The 14,262-nt window shown below is 56.5% G+C and overlaps 2 protein-coding genes across 19 annotated transcripts in view; one reads left to right on the forward strand and one right to left on the reverse strand.

Moving 5' to 3' along the window:
• The window catches only part of DHX30 (DExH-box helicase 30), a 30,232-nt gene extending 28,039 nt beyond the window's left edge, over nucleotides 1–2,193 (forward strand). For all 8 annotated transcript variants that reach the window (XM_042929194.1, XM_042929196.1, XM_042929199.1 and 5 more), the window contains 8 exons: nucleotides 97–303; nucleotides 396–477; nucleotides 554–747; nucleotides 881–1,040; nucleotides 1,170–1,327; nucleotides 1,435–1,538; nucleotides 1,619–1,758; nucleotides 1,867–2,193. In XM_042929194.1, the coding sequence (XP_042785128.1) occupies nucleotides 97–303; nucleotides 396–477; nucleotides 554–747; nucleotides 881–1,040; nucleotides 1,170–1,327; nucleotides 1,435–1,538; nucleotides 1,619–1,758; nucleotides 1,867–2,120 (1,299 nt within the window). In that variant the 3' untranslated portion in view covers nucleotides 2,121–2,193. The remainder of the gene's footprint in view (nucleotides 1–96; nucleotides 304–395; nucleotides 478–553; nucleotides 748–880; nucleotides 1,041–1,169; nucleotides 1,328–1,434; nucleotides 1,539–1,618; nucleotides 1,759–1,866) is intronic.
• A 538-nt stretch (nucleotides 2,194–2,731) lies between these two features.
• MAP4 (microtubule associated protein 4) overlaps nucleotides 2,732–14,262 on the reverse strand; it is a 206,183-nt gene continuing 194,652 nt past the window's right edge. For 9 of the 11 annotated variants that reach the window (XM_042929181.1, XM_042929188.1, XM_042929184.1 and 6 more), the window contains 4 exons: nucleotides 8,993–9,074; nucleotides 7,282–7,394; nucleotides 5,194–5,383; nucleotides 2,732–5,066 (listed from right to left, as the gene is read on the reverse strand). In XM_042929181.1, the coding sequence (XP_042785115.1) occupies nucleotides 5,059–5,066; nucleotides 5,194–5,383; nucleotides 7,282–7,394; nucleotides 8,993–9,074 (393 nt within the window). In that variant the 3' untranslated portion in view covers nucleotides 2,732–5,058. Of the gene's footprint in view, nucleotides 5,384–7,281; nucleotides 7,395–8,992; nucleotides 9,075–14,262 lie in introns of all 11 variants that reach the window. The other 2 variants (XM_042929182.1, XM_042929191.1) reach the window with 2 other exon arrangements.

The following is a 14,262-nucleotide window of genomic DNA, read 5'->3' on the forward strand; positions in this document are numbered from 1 at the left end:
CATTGAGGGGTTAAGTGAGGTGAAGGCCAGACGTGGGGGAGCACTGAGGAAGGCGCATTGGCATCTGTGTCGCCGCTCACCCACCCCCTCCCCCAGGTGTCCTGCCTGGAGACTGTGTGGGTGTCACGAGCCAATGTGATCCAGCGCCGGGGCCGGGCAGGCCGCTGCCAGTCAGGCTTTGCCTACCACCTATTCCCACGGAGCCGGCTGGAGAAAATGGTCCCTTTCCAAGTGCCGGAGATTCTGCGCACGCCCCTTGAGAACCTGGTGCTACAAGCCAAAATCCACATGCCCGAGAAGACGGTGCGCCGGAGGCGGGTTGGGCATGGGCTGGACGTGGTCAGGCGTGGGCGGGACTCGGGCTCATGGCAGGCTCTGTCCGGTTCTTGCTGCAGGCAGTGGAGTTCCTTTCCAAGGCTGTGGACAGTCCGAACATTAAGGCAGTGGACGAGGCCGTGATCTTGCTCCAGGAGATCGGTGAGTGTGGCGGGGCCAGCCCGGCGGGGGTCACGGCATGGCTCTCACGGGCGATCCTGATGCCGAACTGTTGCAGGAGTGCTGGACCAGCGGGAGTACCTGACCACCCTGGGGCAGCGCCTGGCCCATATCTCCACCGACCCTCGGCTGGCCAAGGCCATAGTGCTGGCTGCCATCTTCCGCTGCCTGCACCCGCTGCTGGTGGTCGTTTCCTGCCTCACCCGGGACCCCTTCAGCAGTAGCCTGCAGAACCGGGCGGAGGTGGACAAGGTCAGACCCAGCCCCGTCCCGTCCCGTGGCCCTTTGCTCCTCCTCTCGGCCCACCCCCACCTTCTGTCCCGAGGAGGCGGCCACCGCCAGCCCTCCCCCCGTGACCCCGGCGCGCCCTCCCACTGCCTCCCAGGTGAAGGCGCTGTTGAGCCACGACAGTGGCAGCGACCACCTGGCCTTCGTGCGGGCCGTGGCCGGCTGGGAGGAGGTGCTGCGCTGGCAGGACCGCAGCTCCCGGGAGAACTACCTGGAGGAGAACCTGCTGTACGCACCCAGCCTGCGCTTCATCCACGGTCAGTGGGCTTCACCCCGTCTCCAGCCCCTCCCGGCCCACACCCCCCTGGCTGAGGCACCACGGAGCGTGTCGTCCCCCAGCCTTGTGGCTTCGGGGGCCGCAGGCTCACCCGCCCCCAACTCCCCAGGACTCATCAAGCAGTTCTCAGAGAACATTTATGAGGCTTTCCTGGTGGGAAAGCCCTCGGACTGCACCCTGGCTTCTGCCCAGTGCAACGAGTACAGTGAGGAGGAGGAGCTGGTGAAGGGCGTACTGATGGCCGGCCTCTACCCCAACCTCATCCAGGTGCTGCCTCGGGGCGGGCCCGGGGGGCCTCGGCCTCCGCGGATTCATCCGCGGCTGAGCAAGCGGCTTCTTGCTCAGCCCGTCTGTCTTTTCTTTCATCCTTGCAGGTGAGGCAGGGCAAGGTGACCCGGCAGGGCAAGTTCAAGCCCAACAGCGTCACATACAGGACCAAATCAGGCAACATCTTGCTGCATAAGTCGACCATCAACAGGTGGGAGGCAGGCAGGGCAGGGGAGGAGCAGTGGGCGTGCTCCCTAGGAGGGCAGCCTCACCCAGCCCTGTGTTCCTCAGGGAGGCCACGCGGCTCCGGAGCCGATGGCTGACGTACTTCATGGCCGTCAAGTCCAATGGCAGCGTCTTCGTCCGGGACTCCTCCCAGGTGCACCCGCTGGCTGTGCTGCTGCTGACAGACGGGGACGTCCACATACGTGGTGGGTGCCGGCACACCCCCACCCCCACCCCCGTTGCGGCTCGGGCCGGTCTGTATCCACCGGGGCCTGGCCTCACCCTAGCCCTCTGCCGCCTCCTCCCTCCCCCAGATGATGGGCGCCGGGCCACCATCTCCCTGAGTGACAGTGACCTGCTGAGGCTGGAGGGGGATTCCCGCACCGTGCGGCTGCTGAGGGAGCTGCGCCGGGCCCTGGGCCGCATGGTGGAGCGGAGCCTGCGCAGTGAGCTGGCTGCACTCCCGCCCGGCGTGCAGCAGGAGCACGGGCAGCTGCTCGCCCTGCTGGCGGAGCTGTTGCGTGGGCCCTGTGGCAGCTTTGACGTGCGCAAGACAGCCGATGACTGAGCCCCGTGTCTGCTGGGGCTGTGTACAGAGTGCAAATGTTTATTTAAAATAAAGTTCTATTTATCCCTTGTGAGCATTGCTCTCCGCTGGGGGCTCCTCTCTCAGGGCCCCAGCATCCCCCGCTTCCCAAACTCCCGCTTATTGCGAGGCTGAGGTCACGGGAGGGAGGGGCTTAGCTGGTGTGGGACCTGCGTCCCAGGGGCCTGCCTGGTCCTACAGCTGCTTCCGCGCCCACGTGGCAGGCAGCCTGTTTGCACCATCCCTGCCTTTGCGGGTTGGGACAGCAGGTGTTGAGCATGCACTCACTCACGTCTCCCTCTCCGGGCCAGTGGTACGTGCACAGCGCGTGTCCTCGTGGAATCTGGCTGCCACCTCCCAGCCCCAAGCAGAATTGGGAGAGAAGTTCCTCAGGCAGCTAAGGGCACCTGAACCTTAACCCTCAGGTTGTGTGGCAGCCCTGCCACAAGCTGGGACTTCCCCTTGGTTGCATCCACAAATTCACAGATGAGAGGCTACGGTCGTCAAGACTGCACAGTGCACACATCAGTCTCCCGATACGAGGCGACGGGCTAGCGGAGACCAACGAGGACACACAGAAGATACAGGGCCTGTGTGGTGGGACATCACGAGCTTTATTTACTCTTGAAATCGGTACAACGGAATCACAGATTGACACAGGCAATAGCTGAGCCATAAGCAAACCGGAAGTACAGAAATGTCACACCCCCAAACGGCTGCAGTTGGTAACAGCTCACAGGGGCCTCTGGTCCCCAGCTGTCAGGGCAGCCTTCTCAGCTTCTCTGGCTTGGGGGACACTTCAAGGGAGCTGGGACAAGACCACCCCTCAGAAGAACGACCACTCCAGCCCACCTAGAGAGCTCTCTACTAGGGTCACCTCTCCTACCCCTACCTGTGGACCCAGAGCCAGTTGTCAACCTCAGCATCCGTGTGGGCCTGGAACTAACACAAAGAGGGCACAGGTACCTTCGGGCCCTGCACTGTCTACTGCTTCATTCTGCCGCTTCCTCCTGCTGACAAAACACGGGTGCCCCAATGTCCTTGGCACAAAGCATTCTTCAGTCTTTGGCTCGGGGAACACTTTCTCCACAGGCCCCCCCACAGTATGTGCTTGGGGAGCTGGGGATGTGGCGTCAAACCTCCCCAAGGAAAATGCTACCTCAGAAGTGGGAGAACCTGCTGGCCCAGATGCCCTCCCTCTACACGGAGATCAAATCTGAACCTAAGTCAAGAGCCCCTACCTTCTCAGCTCCAAGGGTCACCGGGAGCAGCGGTGGGGAAGACGAGGGGCCGAGTCTGTGGCCACCTCCTCGGGGCAAGTCTGCACTGCAGAAAATGCTCTTCCGGAGGAGAAGCCCTGGGAGACTCCCCGGCCATTTCACTACAAACTGTTACATTTTAATCCTTTATTAGAAACCATGCAAACTTTAATACAAAAAAAAAAAAAAAAAAAAAATACAAGTGCAATAAGAATCTTCCGTGTCAATACAATTCCCGGGATTTCTCATCATTGCAGCCATCCCAAGACCGGCCCTGGCTGGGACACCCCTCCACAGGCTGGCCTTGCCTCTCCCCACTCTCCACTCAGGCTGTAAGGGAAGGGAGGTGGCCTGTCTCATGCTTTTATTTTTAAATTTCCATACCTGATTCCTCATCATCCACATGAGTTCTGGACATCTGAGGCACCCCAGTCACTGAGGGCTCTAGTGTCCTAGGCCTGCAAGCCTGGAGAATTTTGACCTCCACAGCCCTTCCCTATTTCTCCGGCCTCGAGCTTATATCTCCCACTAGATCCCAGGGAATGAGACAGAGATACCAAAACCAGCCTCTTGGTTAGAAAAGAAAAGCAGCATACACACAAAATACCAGAACAACCAGTCCACGCTCTGACCAGCCCCTAGTGTGCCCTATGCTCACCAGGCCACAGCCCCTGCATCTCACCCACCCTGCCCACACACTCTGGGGCCCCAAGCTGCCCAGGCCAAGGCAGCCCCCGATGCCTGACCTCCCGGCTGGAGGCTTAAGGATGTCCCCTCCCCATTTCCTTTAACACCTACTGAGAACTTTCATTTAGACATGGCTTCAACCTGCAAAACTCCTCTACCAGTTTTTAGGTTATTAAAAAAAAAAAAAAAGGATAAAACAAGAGAAAGGGAAGTGTGGCAGCAGCTAGGCAGGTACAGGAAGCAGCGGGGACAGGCAGAACCAACCCCTAACTAACTTGGGGCAGGGCAGCAAGAGGCACCTGGCCCCACCTGCGTGGTGGGCACCACTGTGGGGTCAAGGAGAGAGGCGGTGGCTTAGTGGGCTCTAGGGGATGTAGGCAGCATCCTGCCACCACGTGGCCATCCACTTCCACTCTTCCCTCCAGGTGGACCCGGCGAGGAGGGCGGGTATGTCAGTTTCTCTTGGGTTTGGTCCGAAAAACCCAAAGACGAGGTTGGAATCTGGATCCCTCCCTCCTAGATCCCACAAGATCCCAAGTTGGCCTCCCCACCCCATTCACCTTCCAACCTCGTCTACGGAGCAGTGAGCAATGATGGGACAGGAAGGAAGCAAGGAGCTGGGCCCAGGGCAGGGACTGGAGGAGGTCTGGGGGCGGGCTTACTGCCATGGGCAAGCAAGGCAGGGGGATGGGGCGGGGACCCAGAGGACTGCCCAGCACCCAAGCCGTGTGGGGTCTATAGAGCAGCCCGGGTGAGGGAGCCAAGGGCCCGGGTGCCTGAGCTGGGGCCGCCAGGGAAGTGGGGGGGGCGGGAGACAATGTCAGCCCCATGGTCGGTGCGGGCCCTGGCGTTTGCCCGGAACGTCAGCCTGTAGGTCTCAATCTGCAGTGACACGGGAGGAGGGAAGGGAGGGGGGAACAAGGGACACAAGAGGAGGAACACAGGGGACGGAAGACGAGACCAGAATGTCATCATTAGATGCCTGGAAAATAAAAGGTTGCTTGGTTAAAATTTAGTCCATACTCTAGTCAAAAAAAAAAAAAGGAGTTTCAATTTGCAAACAGTGGCAGGGCCCCCGGCTGGCCCTCAGGCCAAGCCCAGCCACTTACTTGTCTCCTGGATCTGGCTGTCCAAGGTCTGGGCCTCCCTTTGGTCACCACCCCCTGCCAGGGTGGGGTGGCCACTGAGGCCACTGGCTGAAGTGGGGGCGCCAGCTTCGGGCGCTGCCTCAGGGCTGGCCAGCTCCTCCCCAGCGGGGGGGCCCGGACACGGAGGGGCCTCGCTGCCACCGCCCTCAGTCTACAATGAAACAGTGGGGGAGACAGTGTAGGGTCAGTCGGGGAGGAGGTGGGATGGGTGATGGTGGGTTTTACACACAGCCCCTCCCTGCCCCCTGCCCACCCCCCACCCCTCCCCGGCCACTGGATTTAGGCACAGTCATCTGGAGACTCTAGACCACGTACTCCCCACCCCTACTCTGCCTGTGAGAGGACCCCTGGCTTGGGCGGCCAGTGTCGGGCAAGAACACAGCCTCGGGCCCAGCGTGCAGCCTGGCTAGTGACACACCCTGGGGGGCTCCTCTGTGGAGTGCACGGTTTCATGCGGTCTTTCTGAGGGGAGAGGTGCGGGCTTCTCAGCAAGGCCGACACCAAACAGCCGTGACATCTGATCACTGGCAAAAACCCTGGGAACGATCTCTAGACAGCGGGTCTGGAATCGGTCGGGAAGCAGGGGTGCTGCAGGCCAGTTAAGGAGCTCTGGGAGCTGGGAGTCAGTTCCCAAGGGGTGCAGCTCACCACCTCGGACCGGACCAATGAGTCCCAGACCACACCCACCAGAGAGCGGGTGCTAAAGGGGCTCTCTTGGGAACTCATGAGCCCTGCCTGCTCATCTACCCCTCCCCAGACACCGAGACCTCTTCTGTGCGGGGCACCCTTCTGGAGCCTAGGGACACAGAGGAGGGAGGAAGGGGTCCAGGGAGGGGGGACCAGGGAGACTTCGGGGCCTGCAGGGCTTTGCGGGAGGAGGATGGGGTGGACAGAAGAGGGGAGGCCAGTGGGAGGCCACCCGTGCCCCAGAACACCCAAAAGGTGGCAATGGAAGACTCTACAGTGGTTTCTAATCAGAACAGTGAAGGAGACGGGCCTCTGTATCAGAAAGACAATTCCAGAAATAATTAAGGGAGATGATGTGAATAAAAAAAAGAACATAAGACGTGGGGTCAGAAAGGTGCAGGTGTAAACCCTGGTCTACATGTACTTGCCATGTGGCTTTGGACTAGCGACTACATCCGAGTTAGGGCCCCCGGAGGACAGACTGGGGAGTGGCTCCTCAAAGGTATGGAGGCGTGAACTGGGAGCCTGTGACAGAGCCAGGACCCCACACATTCACAGAAGCCAGTCAGGCCTTGAACCGGAGCACCGAGGGAAGGAGGGAAGAGGGGACAGAGGCTGGGCTAGGCATCAGATGCAGAAGCGAAGGCCCCAGCTGCTGCTCTTGTGTCCCTCTCCCTGGCTCACCTTCCCCTGAGCAGCTGCAGCTGTGGTCATGCACAGAAGCCTGCAAGGTGCCGCCCTCTGTGTCCCCCCCAACCGCCCAACACAGAACGAAGGACAGACAACATCTTGGCACACAAAGGTCTCACAGTGCCGTGGAAGGAGTGGGGGAGGGAAGGAGACAGGGTGGGAAGGGAGGAGAGGCCCAGCCAGTCCAGAGGATGGGAAGTCCTGCCCACCTGAGCCCTGGCCATGGCAGTCCCTCTAGAGGCAGGTGTCACCAGGAGTTGCAAATGTGGCATCCTGCTCCCAGCAGGCCCAGAATGGAGCCCGGCATGGAGCCTGGACCCCCTCATGAGGTAGCTGGGGAGAACCGTGCTTTGTGGGAGTCTGTGCCCCAGCCCATAGTCCCCTTGGAAATGGCTGAGATGGGCTCAAAAAGTAAGGAGGGCCATGGCTGTTAGGAGAGGTTCTGTCTCCAGCTGGACAGATGAGAGGCAGCTGGGTTGCGGCCTCTTTACCTCTCCTGCCTCACTCAGGACTGATGAAGGACACTGGGAAAACACAATGGTGTGGGTGACACAAGACTTCTGAAGATACTGAGGGGCGGTGACAGGCGCCCAGTACCTGGGACCCAGACTCCGGCTGCATAACCCCTCCCACCCGGCCCAAGCCATGTCCCCCTGGTGACCCACTCACTACCTTCACGGCACCTCCTGCAGGCAGGTGGCCCACATTATCGAGGGATCCCACCTTCGCCTGGGCCTTCTCCTTGAAGTTCAACTTTTGACTTTCAATCTTGACATCTCCTCCACCTGGTACCAAAATACAACCGGTCACATAGGCAAAGCCAGGCAGTGGGACCAGGAATCCTAGCTGGGCCGAGGACTGGCTATGTGCCCAATACAGAAATGGGGAACGTGGCTCTGAGCACAGAGGAGGAGGAAAGGACAGTGGACATGTTTGTCAAACAGGGCTAGTCTTCTCAAAGTTGGGCTGACAGTCTGCATCCGGCCAGCGGCAACACCTCCACAGAGAAGAAAGGCACCCTCAGCACCACCGCAGGCCTGCAGCACAGCCTCCAGCCAAGCCTCTAAAGGCGCCGAGATGGTGTCTGCTTCGGGTTCTCTAGCCAACGTCACGACCCCCTGACTGGGTGTGGCAGGGCGCCCCGCTTCCGTGCAGTGCAGGAACGCCCTGTCCGGCAGGGTCAGGACCCTTGTTTTACAGCCGCCAGAGCGGATGCTGGACAAGAGGAGTGACTTGCCCAAAGTCACCGCCAGGCTGGCGATGGCCAGAGGTAGGGTGGCGGCGGGGTCTGTCTGTGCTGCTGCATGAGCCACACTGTAGTGAAAAGAAGGCAAATGGAAAGAGGCTTCTCTGTCGTGGAGGAAAAGGAGGAGAGGTGGGAGTAGTCCCGGCACCGAGCTGAGAAAGGACAGGCACGGACTGGACCAGCCCCAGGGCCCAGCGCGCTCGGGCGGCCAGTGCACAAGGGCGAGGTTCAGGGCTCACAGCCACAGTGTGGCCACAGGGTGTGGGGCTGCCCTGCTCTCCCAGGCCCACCCCTCTGGAGGCCCGTCTCCTCAGCCCGCGTCACAAACCAGAGCACCCGGCTTTGTGCCAAGTTGGCCGCCTGTCCTACTCCTGCCCACCCCTCCCCACCGCCGAAACACCCAGCCTCGGGTCAGTCAGCGGCACCGGGGAAGGTGGCATCGCGCAAGAGTGGATTTTCCAGATAAAAGGGGGGAGATGAGGTGAGTTAAGGGCCAAACTGTTCTGACCCTTTTAAACAGAACACATTCTGCCGAGAGTTCCTTGCCTTCACCTTAAGTGGCCCCTGGCGCCTGACCTCCAAGGAGCCAGATCTGCCAGCCACGTGCCTGCCACTGCAGGGGAAGTGCCCTAGCCCTGGTCTACTGTCACCCAGAACCAGGACACACGGCTGTAGGGGAGGACAGTGGAGGCGGGAGCACGCCGCCAGGAGGAAGTCACACCGCTCCAGCAGCAAGACCCTCACCCGCGGCCTGGGCAGCGCTACCCAACGACTCTGTCCTGCGGGAGCTCACAGCTGGGGCGTCACTGCCTGGGAATATCTGCCGCCCGCAGTCGAACGGCGCCCCCGACACTGGCTCTCGGCGCGCTAATAGGGGTGCGGTGATGCCCGTGTGGACAGCGGCCTTTACCACCCCCTCCTCCTCGGATGCGCCTAAGAGGTTAGCGCCTGGGGCGCCCCTCCCGACAGGCACCGAACTGCACTGAACTGTCCCCTCCGCCGGCTGGGGAGGGGGTGTGGGGGTGGGGGTGGGGGGCCCGGCCTCCAGGAATCTTTATGGAATGACAAAAGCACAGCGGGGAGACCCAGCCCAGGTGAGGCCCAGGCACCCTGGGGGAAGCAGGGGACTGCACTCACCAGGTTTGTGCTTGATGTTAGCCTTGGACCCACACTTGGAGGAGACCTTAGAGATGTCCACCTTCTTATTCTGAATCTGAACCTGAGAAATAAACCACAAAATATTATTGCCTCAGAGAGAGGATGTATTTCAGGGCCAAACCTGTGTTCCCTTGACAATCTCCACGTTCAAGTTTCTTCTCTCCCTGTGTAAGGCCCTACCTCAGTCTGCTCAAGGTCAGGCTCACCTCCCCAAGTGCTTAAAAGAACGCTTCATCCATCCTGCCGCCCCTGCAGCTTCTGAACTCACCTCCTGCCAGACTGAACCAACGTTCCCACACGCTCCACAATGTTCCCACCCTGTCCGGGCACCTGCCAGGCAGCTCTTCTCCAGTTGTTCTGGACCCCCATCTCCTGAAATGTCCTCTTCTTCCACCTGAAATCTCACCCATCAACTCCTGGCCCAGAGATAACCTGGAATGATGTTTTGGTGTTTTCCTCTTAGTTCGTTTCAGTGCATTTCCCCCTCATGGCTGACAGCACAGATTTCTACGTATGTGTCTATGATTTTGCATTCCTGTTTAATTCATGTTATAAGCATTTTCCCCATAAAAGCTGGGAAATGTTAAGAAGGGGCCACATAATAATCCATTCTGTAAGATCTTATATAAACCTAACCTACGCCAGATAGGGAACATTTAAGGTTTTTTTGTTTTTGTTTTTGTTTTTTTTTTCTAATTTTTCACCATTAAAACTCTGGCAGCAATAAATATCTTTGTGAACGGAAGTCATGGCAATTCTGATGACCTCTCAAGCAAAATGCCCAGAACTTCAGTTACCCGGTCAAAGGTTGGGACTGTTTTAAGGTTCCTGAAGCATGAGGCCGGGTTTCCAGGAATGTGACAAGAGCTTACGTGGTTTGTCTCCATATCCTCCCAGCCCTGGCTATTCCCATTAAAAACAACAACAAGGCTCTTCCCGTGAGTGGCTGAAGGTGATTTCTGAAAACAGTTCGCTATTTACTTGACCCAGAAAACCCTACAAAATCACACAAGAGGTTCAACTCTTCGTGTTCAATTTAAGAACACATGTGAAACACTGCCCAGGCCATCAAGAATGCATGTATCTGAAATGCCACAAAGTAACTGAATGATGTCACTTTGCAGAAGCAACGTGTGCCATTCTGTTGCTACAATGGTGGAGACAGTGGTGTGCCCAGGCCTAACAGCAGGGCTGGACACAGCGTCAGTGGCCCAAAGAGAGTGTGTAATTTTACTGCACACGCTTAAAAATGCAGAGAGTACTGCTGAACTTAGGGGTTTAGATGTAGATCCTCTGGTCACTGCACATCCAGGTGGACAAAGCCCCCAAGATGTGGCGTAGGACTTACATCTTACTGGAAAAGAGCAGATTATTCCCAAACCAGAAGAGGAAGTTTCACAGAAAAAAAAAAAAAGATACCTCAGAAGAGACCGAAGGAACAAAAACTTACGGCCCGGGAGTAAATTCTGCATAAAATAAATGCAAATAAAAGTGAAAACAAGAAACCCCGCTGCCAACAAAATTCTGCTGATTTACACGTGAAAGAGGCCCAGTCTTGGCTGCTCTGCTCATTATTAAGGATACTAAGCATTTGCACGATGGGCCCAGCGCGGTAGCCTGGAGCTCCACATCTGCCGCGACTGTGCACGACTACAGGCTCCACGAGGCCTTTCACAGATTTGCCATCCTGTCCACATTTGGTGAGCAATCAAGAGGAGGAATGGCCTTTTATACAAATGAATCCCGTTGGGGTTGGAGACTTGTCTGGGTGTCCTCTACACTTGCCCCTACTTTTGAGGTGGCCAACGGACTTTCATCTAGGTCTGCCCCGCAGGAGCCCTGGAAAAACATCTTGCTGCCACGACTGATGGCATGTGTTTAAATTAGGAAAGGACGTCATCTATAGAGGGGCACTGGGTTCTGGGATGAAAACACCACAGTTCCCGTGAGTGGCCCAGCCGCTCCTTGGTTCTGTGGAAGAGCCTGGCTTTCCGCCACAATCAAGTCCTTCATGCGGTGGCCCACGGGGCCCTGCCGGCAGGTGTCATGCCCTTCTGGTGGGGTTTCATCACAGTGCCATTCAATGGCTACCTTCTAGGACCCCGTCTTCCTTTCTCCAGTGTCAGGAAATACGGTTTCCACCCTATTGCAAGAGGATACATGTGATGTCTACTGCATTGTTCTACGTCCACTCGCAGCCCAAGGCCTGGCACAGAGTAACTTCCCATAATCATCAGCTTGCCTGAGCCATCCTCACTGTTTCCAGAACTCTGCTCATACTATTCCCTAGCCAAGCAAGCCCACTGCATTCTCCTCCCCATCCTTCAAAGCCCTTCAAAGGTCACCTTCTTCAAAGGCTCTGGCTTCACTCTACCTCTTCTTCACTCCACCCTTCGGAGGGACATCAGATTCAGCAGGACACTGACTGCTTCCACGTTCAGTAATCATTTACAAAGTACAATTATCATCTCAACACAACAGCCTCCACTTTGCCTCACATTTCCAACAAGGCCACAATTCTCCCAACAGGGAAACAGGGAAGTACTTTTCCCAAGCAAACATCTGCCAGCTACTGAGACCAAGACAACACGTGTCCTGCAGCAATGGTGGCAGGTTCATCTTGTGCCACCCTTGAGACACCTGGGAGGGGTTCCAGGGGTCACCCTCCAAGGCCTGGGGCCTGCACATTTCCTGAGACTGTTCTGCGACCGAAGCCACTGCTTCTCTACCTCCTGCCTGGTTCTCAGGTAAAGAATAGTTGATCAGGGGAAATTCTGCTTTGCGGACGTATCCCAGCCAATAAACGAAGAAGGAATGGGAGCACTCGAGCCTCACCATAGTATACCCCTACTCAACGCGTGGGTCTAGGTACTGGCCATCAGAGAGTGGGGGCGGGTGGGGGGACCAGACAGTGAAACACAATATGCCTCCTGACAGAAACACCACCACTACCTATAAAAGTCTCGCAAAGAGCTGGGGGAGAAAAAAAAAATCAAACCTGAATCAATTTAAAGATATGGAGGGACAAAGGAGTATATTAAATCAAAACACGGGGATATGATCAGCAGAAGCCAGATTCTAGGACAAACCACTTAGTTTACTCATTTATAAAATGCTGCTACAAACAAAAACTGAAGGGTGCCTGTAGAGTAAAAGAAACCTAAGGTTATAAGAAACAAGAGACGCATCAACCAACCACAATTTATGGTCCCTACTTGTATCCTGAGTGTCAGTAGGGGTTTTACACACGTACATTAAAGAGTTATCTTAAAATTATGAATGGAATATTTACAGATGAATGATGTATCTAGGACTGGCTTCAAAATAATCAGGGTGGGAACACACAGAAGATAAGATTGGCTACAAGGAGGGGCGCCTGGCTGGCTCAGTCAGTGGAGCCTGTGACTCTTGATCTCAGGGTTGTGAGTTGGGTGTAGAAATCACTCAGAATAAATAAATAAAATTAAAAACAAACAAATGATCGGCCACAAGGATAATAAATGAAGCTGGGTACATTGTAGGATTCTTTTCTACTTTTGCATGTATTTGAAAAATGCCTATGATTAAACGTTTTAAAAAGCTGAACTGTGTCCCCCTCACTTAACCCACCACCTCTGAGATGTCACTCTGCCTCCTTGGGCTGGTATGTAGAGAATCCATAGTAACTGCCAAACAATCCTCCCCTCCTTCCCTCCCCTGGCCACTCGCCTCCACTCAAAGCTTTAGGGAGCCACGTGCTGCTTCTCTGGCCTATGACGTGTTTCTCAAAGGTCCTCTCCCCGGCAAAGCCCGGCAGCTAGCAGAAGCCATGCCTGTCTCCGTGGTCCTCTTCCCACACACCAACCCCGGCAAGCACGGTACCTCAACCTCGCTGCAGCCGTTTCCGCAATCTGCCCCACTGGCCTGTGAGGACCCGCGGGCTGCTGTGGACAGCAGTACTGGCTGTTGAGATGGCAGTGCCCCCAGGCCTCAGAACCCACGACGCGCACATATCCCCCCTCACGGGGGTGGAATGGAAGAAAAACGGTCACAAAATTTTAAACTGGGGGGAAATCTGCTACGTGCCCTGCCCTGATGTCCTCCTGGCTCTCAAAAAAGGGGACATTTGTATGTACACGGGGGCGCCGCGCAGCACTAACTGGGACCCAGCTCCAGCCTCTCATCTGGGTGCTAACTTCAGAATTTCTATACAGGAGGGGATGGGGTCTGCGGGTGACGTGTGACACTGTTCTACCTGTGCCAGCGGGCCCACTCTTTCTCAGCTGCGTGTCTATCTGTGGTGGCTTTATGGAGGGGCTGAGGGAAGCAAGTATGGCCCCTCAGTCAAGGCCGTCTACCTTCATCTCCCCACCTGGAAACACTGCTCACAGGCAGGTTTCCGAATGAGAGGCTGCTTAAGGAAGCCTCCTACAATACAATGCTTAAAAAAAAATCTTGGAAGTCACATGTAGGCAATGTGCCAAGACCACAGTAAATGATAGATAAATGATGTCTATTTTGGGGCGCCCAGGGGCTCAGTCTGTTAGGCGTCCAACTCTTGGTTTGGGCTCAGGTCGAGATCTCATGGTTCGGGAGATCGAGCCCTGAGTTGGGCTCGGTGCAGACAGTGCGAAGCCTGCTTGGGATTCTCTTTCTCCCTCTCTTTCTGCCCCTCCCCCACTTGTGCATGTGTGCTCTCTCCCGCATTCTCTCAAAACAAACTTTGAAAAAAAAAATACATGTCTATTTTCCTACCTTGTACATACAACTGCACACTATACACAAATGTATTTCTGTGTCACACACACAATGACCAGTTCCTTCATAATCTCTGCTCACCTCCTGTTCTCACCTAGGTCAAAAGCCTGAAAGGAAAAGCTGAGGCTGGTGCCTACCTGGGGCCCTCCTAAGCTGGATCTTTATCACCTTAACTAGATACTGTCTTTTAAACACTTCACCCACTTCAGCTCATCGCACACCAGGCTGGCTAACGTCTGGCCAGCTACCAGGCCGGCTGAGTACGCCCCACCTCCACATCAAGAGTGCGCTTTCTACCCACATTAGAAGAGCCACTGGTGGGAAGTGACTGGGAAGGAGGTGCAAGAAGGGGCCTTGTGTGGGGCAAGACAGGGCTGCCCTGAGGCTGATTCCTCACAATACGACCACCGGGCTGGGGAGTGTTTGTAAGCCACAGGCAGGATGGCATGGCCACTGAGGGGACAGGAGGGACAAAGGCCGAAAATGAAAAGGGTGAGCAGAGCAGAACTCAG

The sequence above is a fragment of the Panthera leo genome, chromosome A2 (assembly GCF_018350215.1).
Source record: "Panthera leo isolate Ple1 chromosome A2, P.leo_Ple1_pat1.1, whole genome shotgun sequence".
Classification (NCBI taxonomy): domain Eukaryota; kingdom Metazoa; phylum Chordata; class Mammalia; order Carnivora; family Felidae; genus Panthera; species Panthera leo.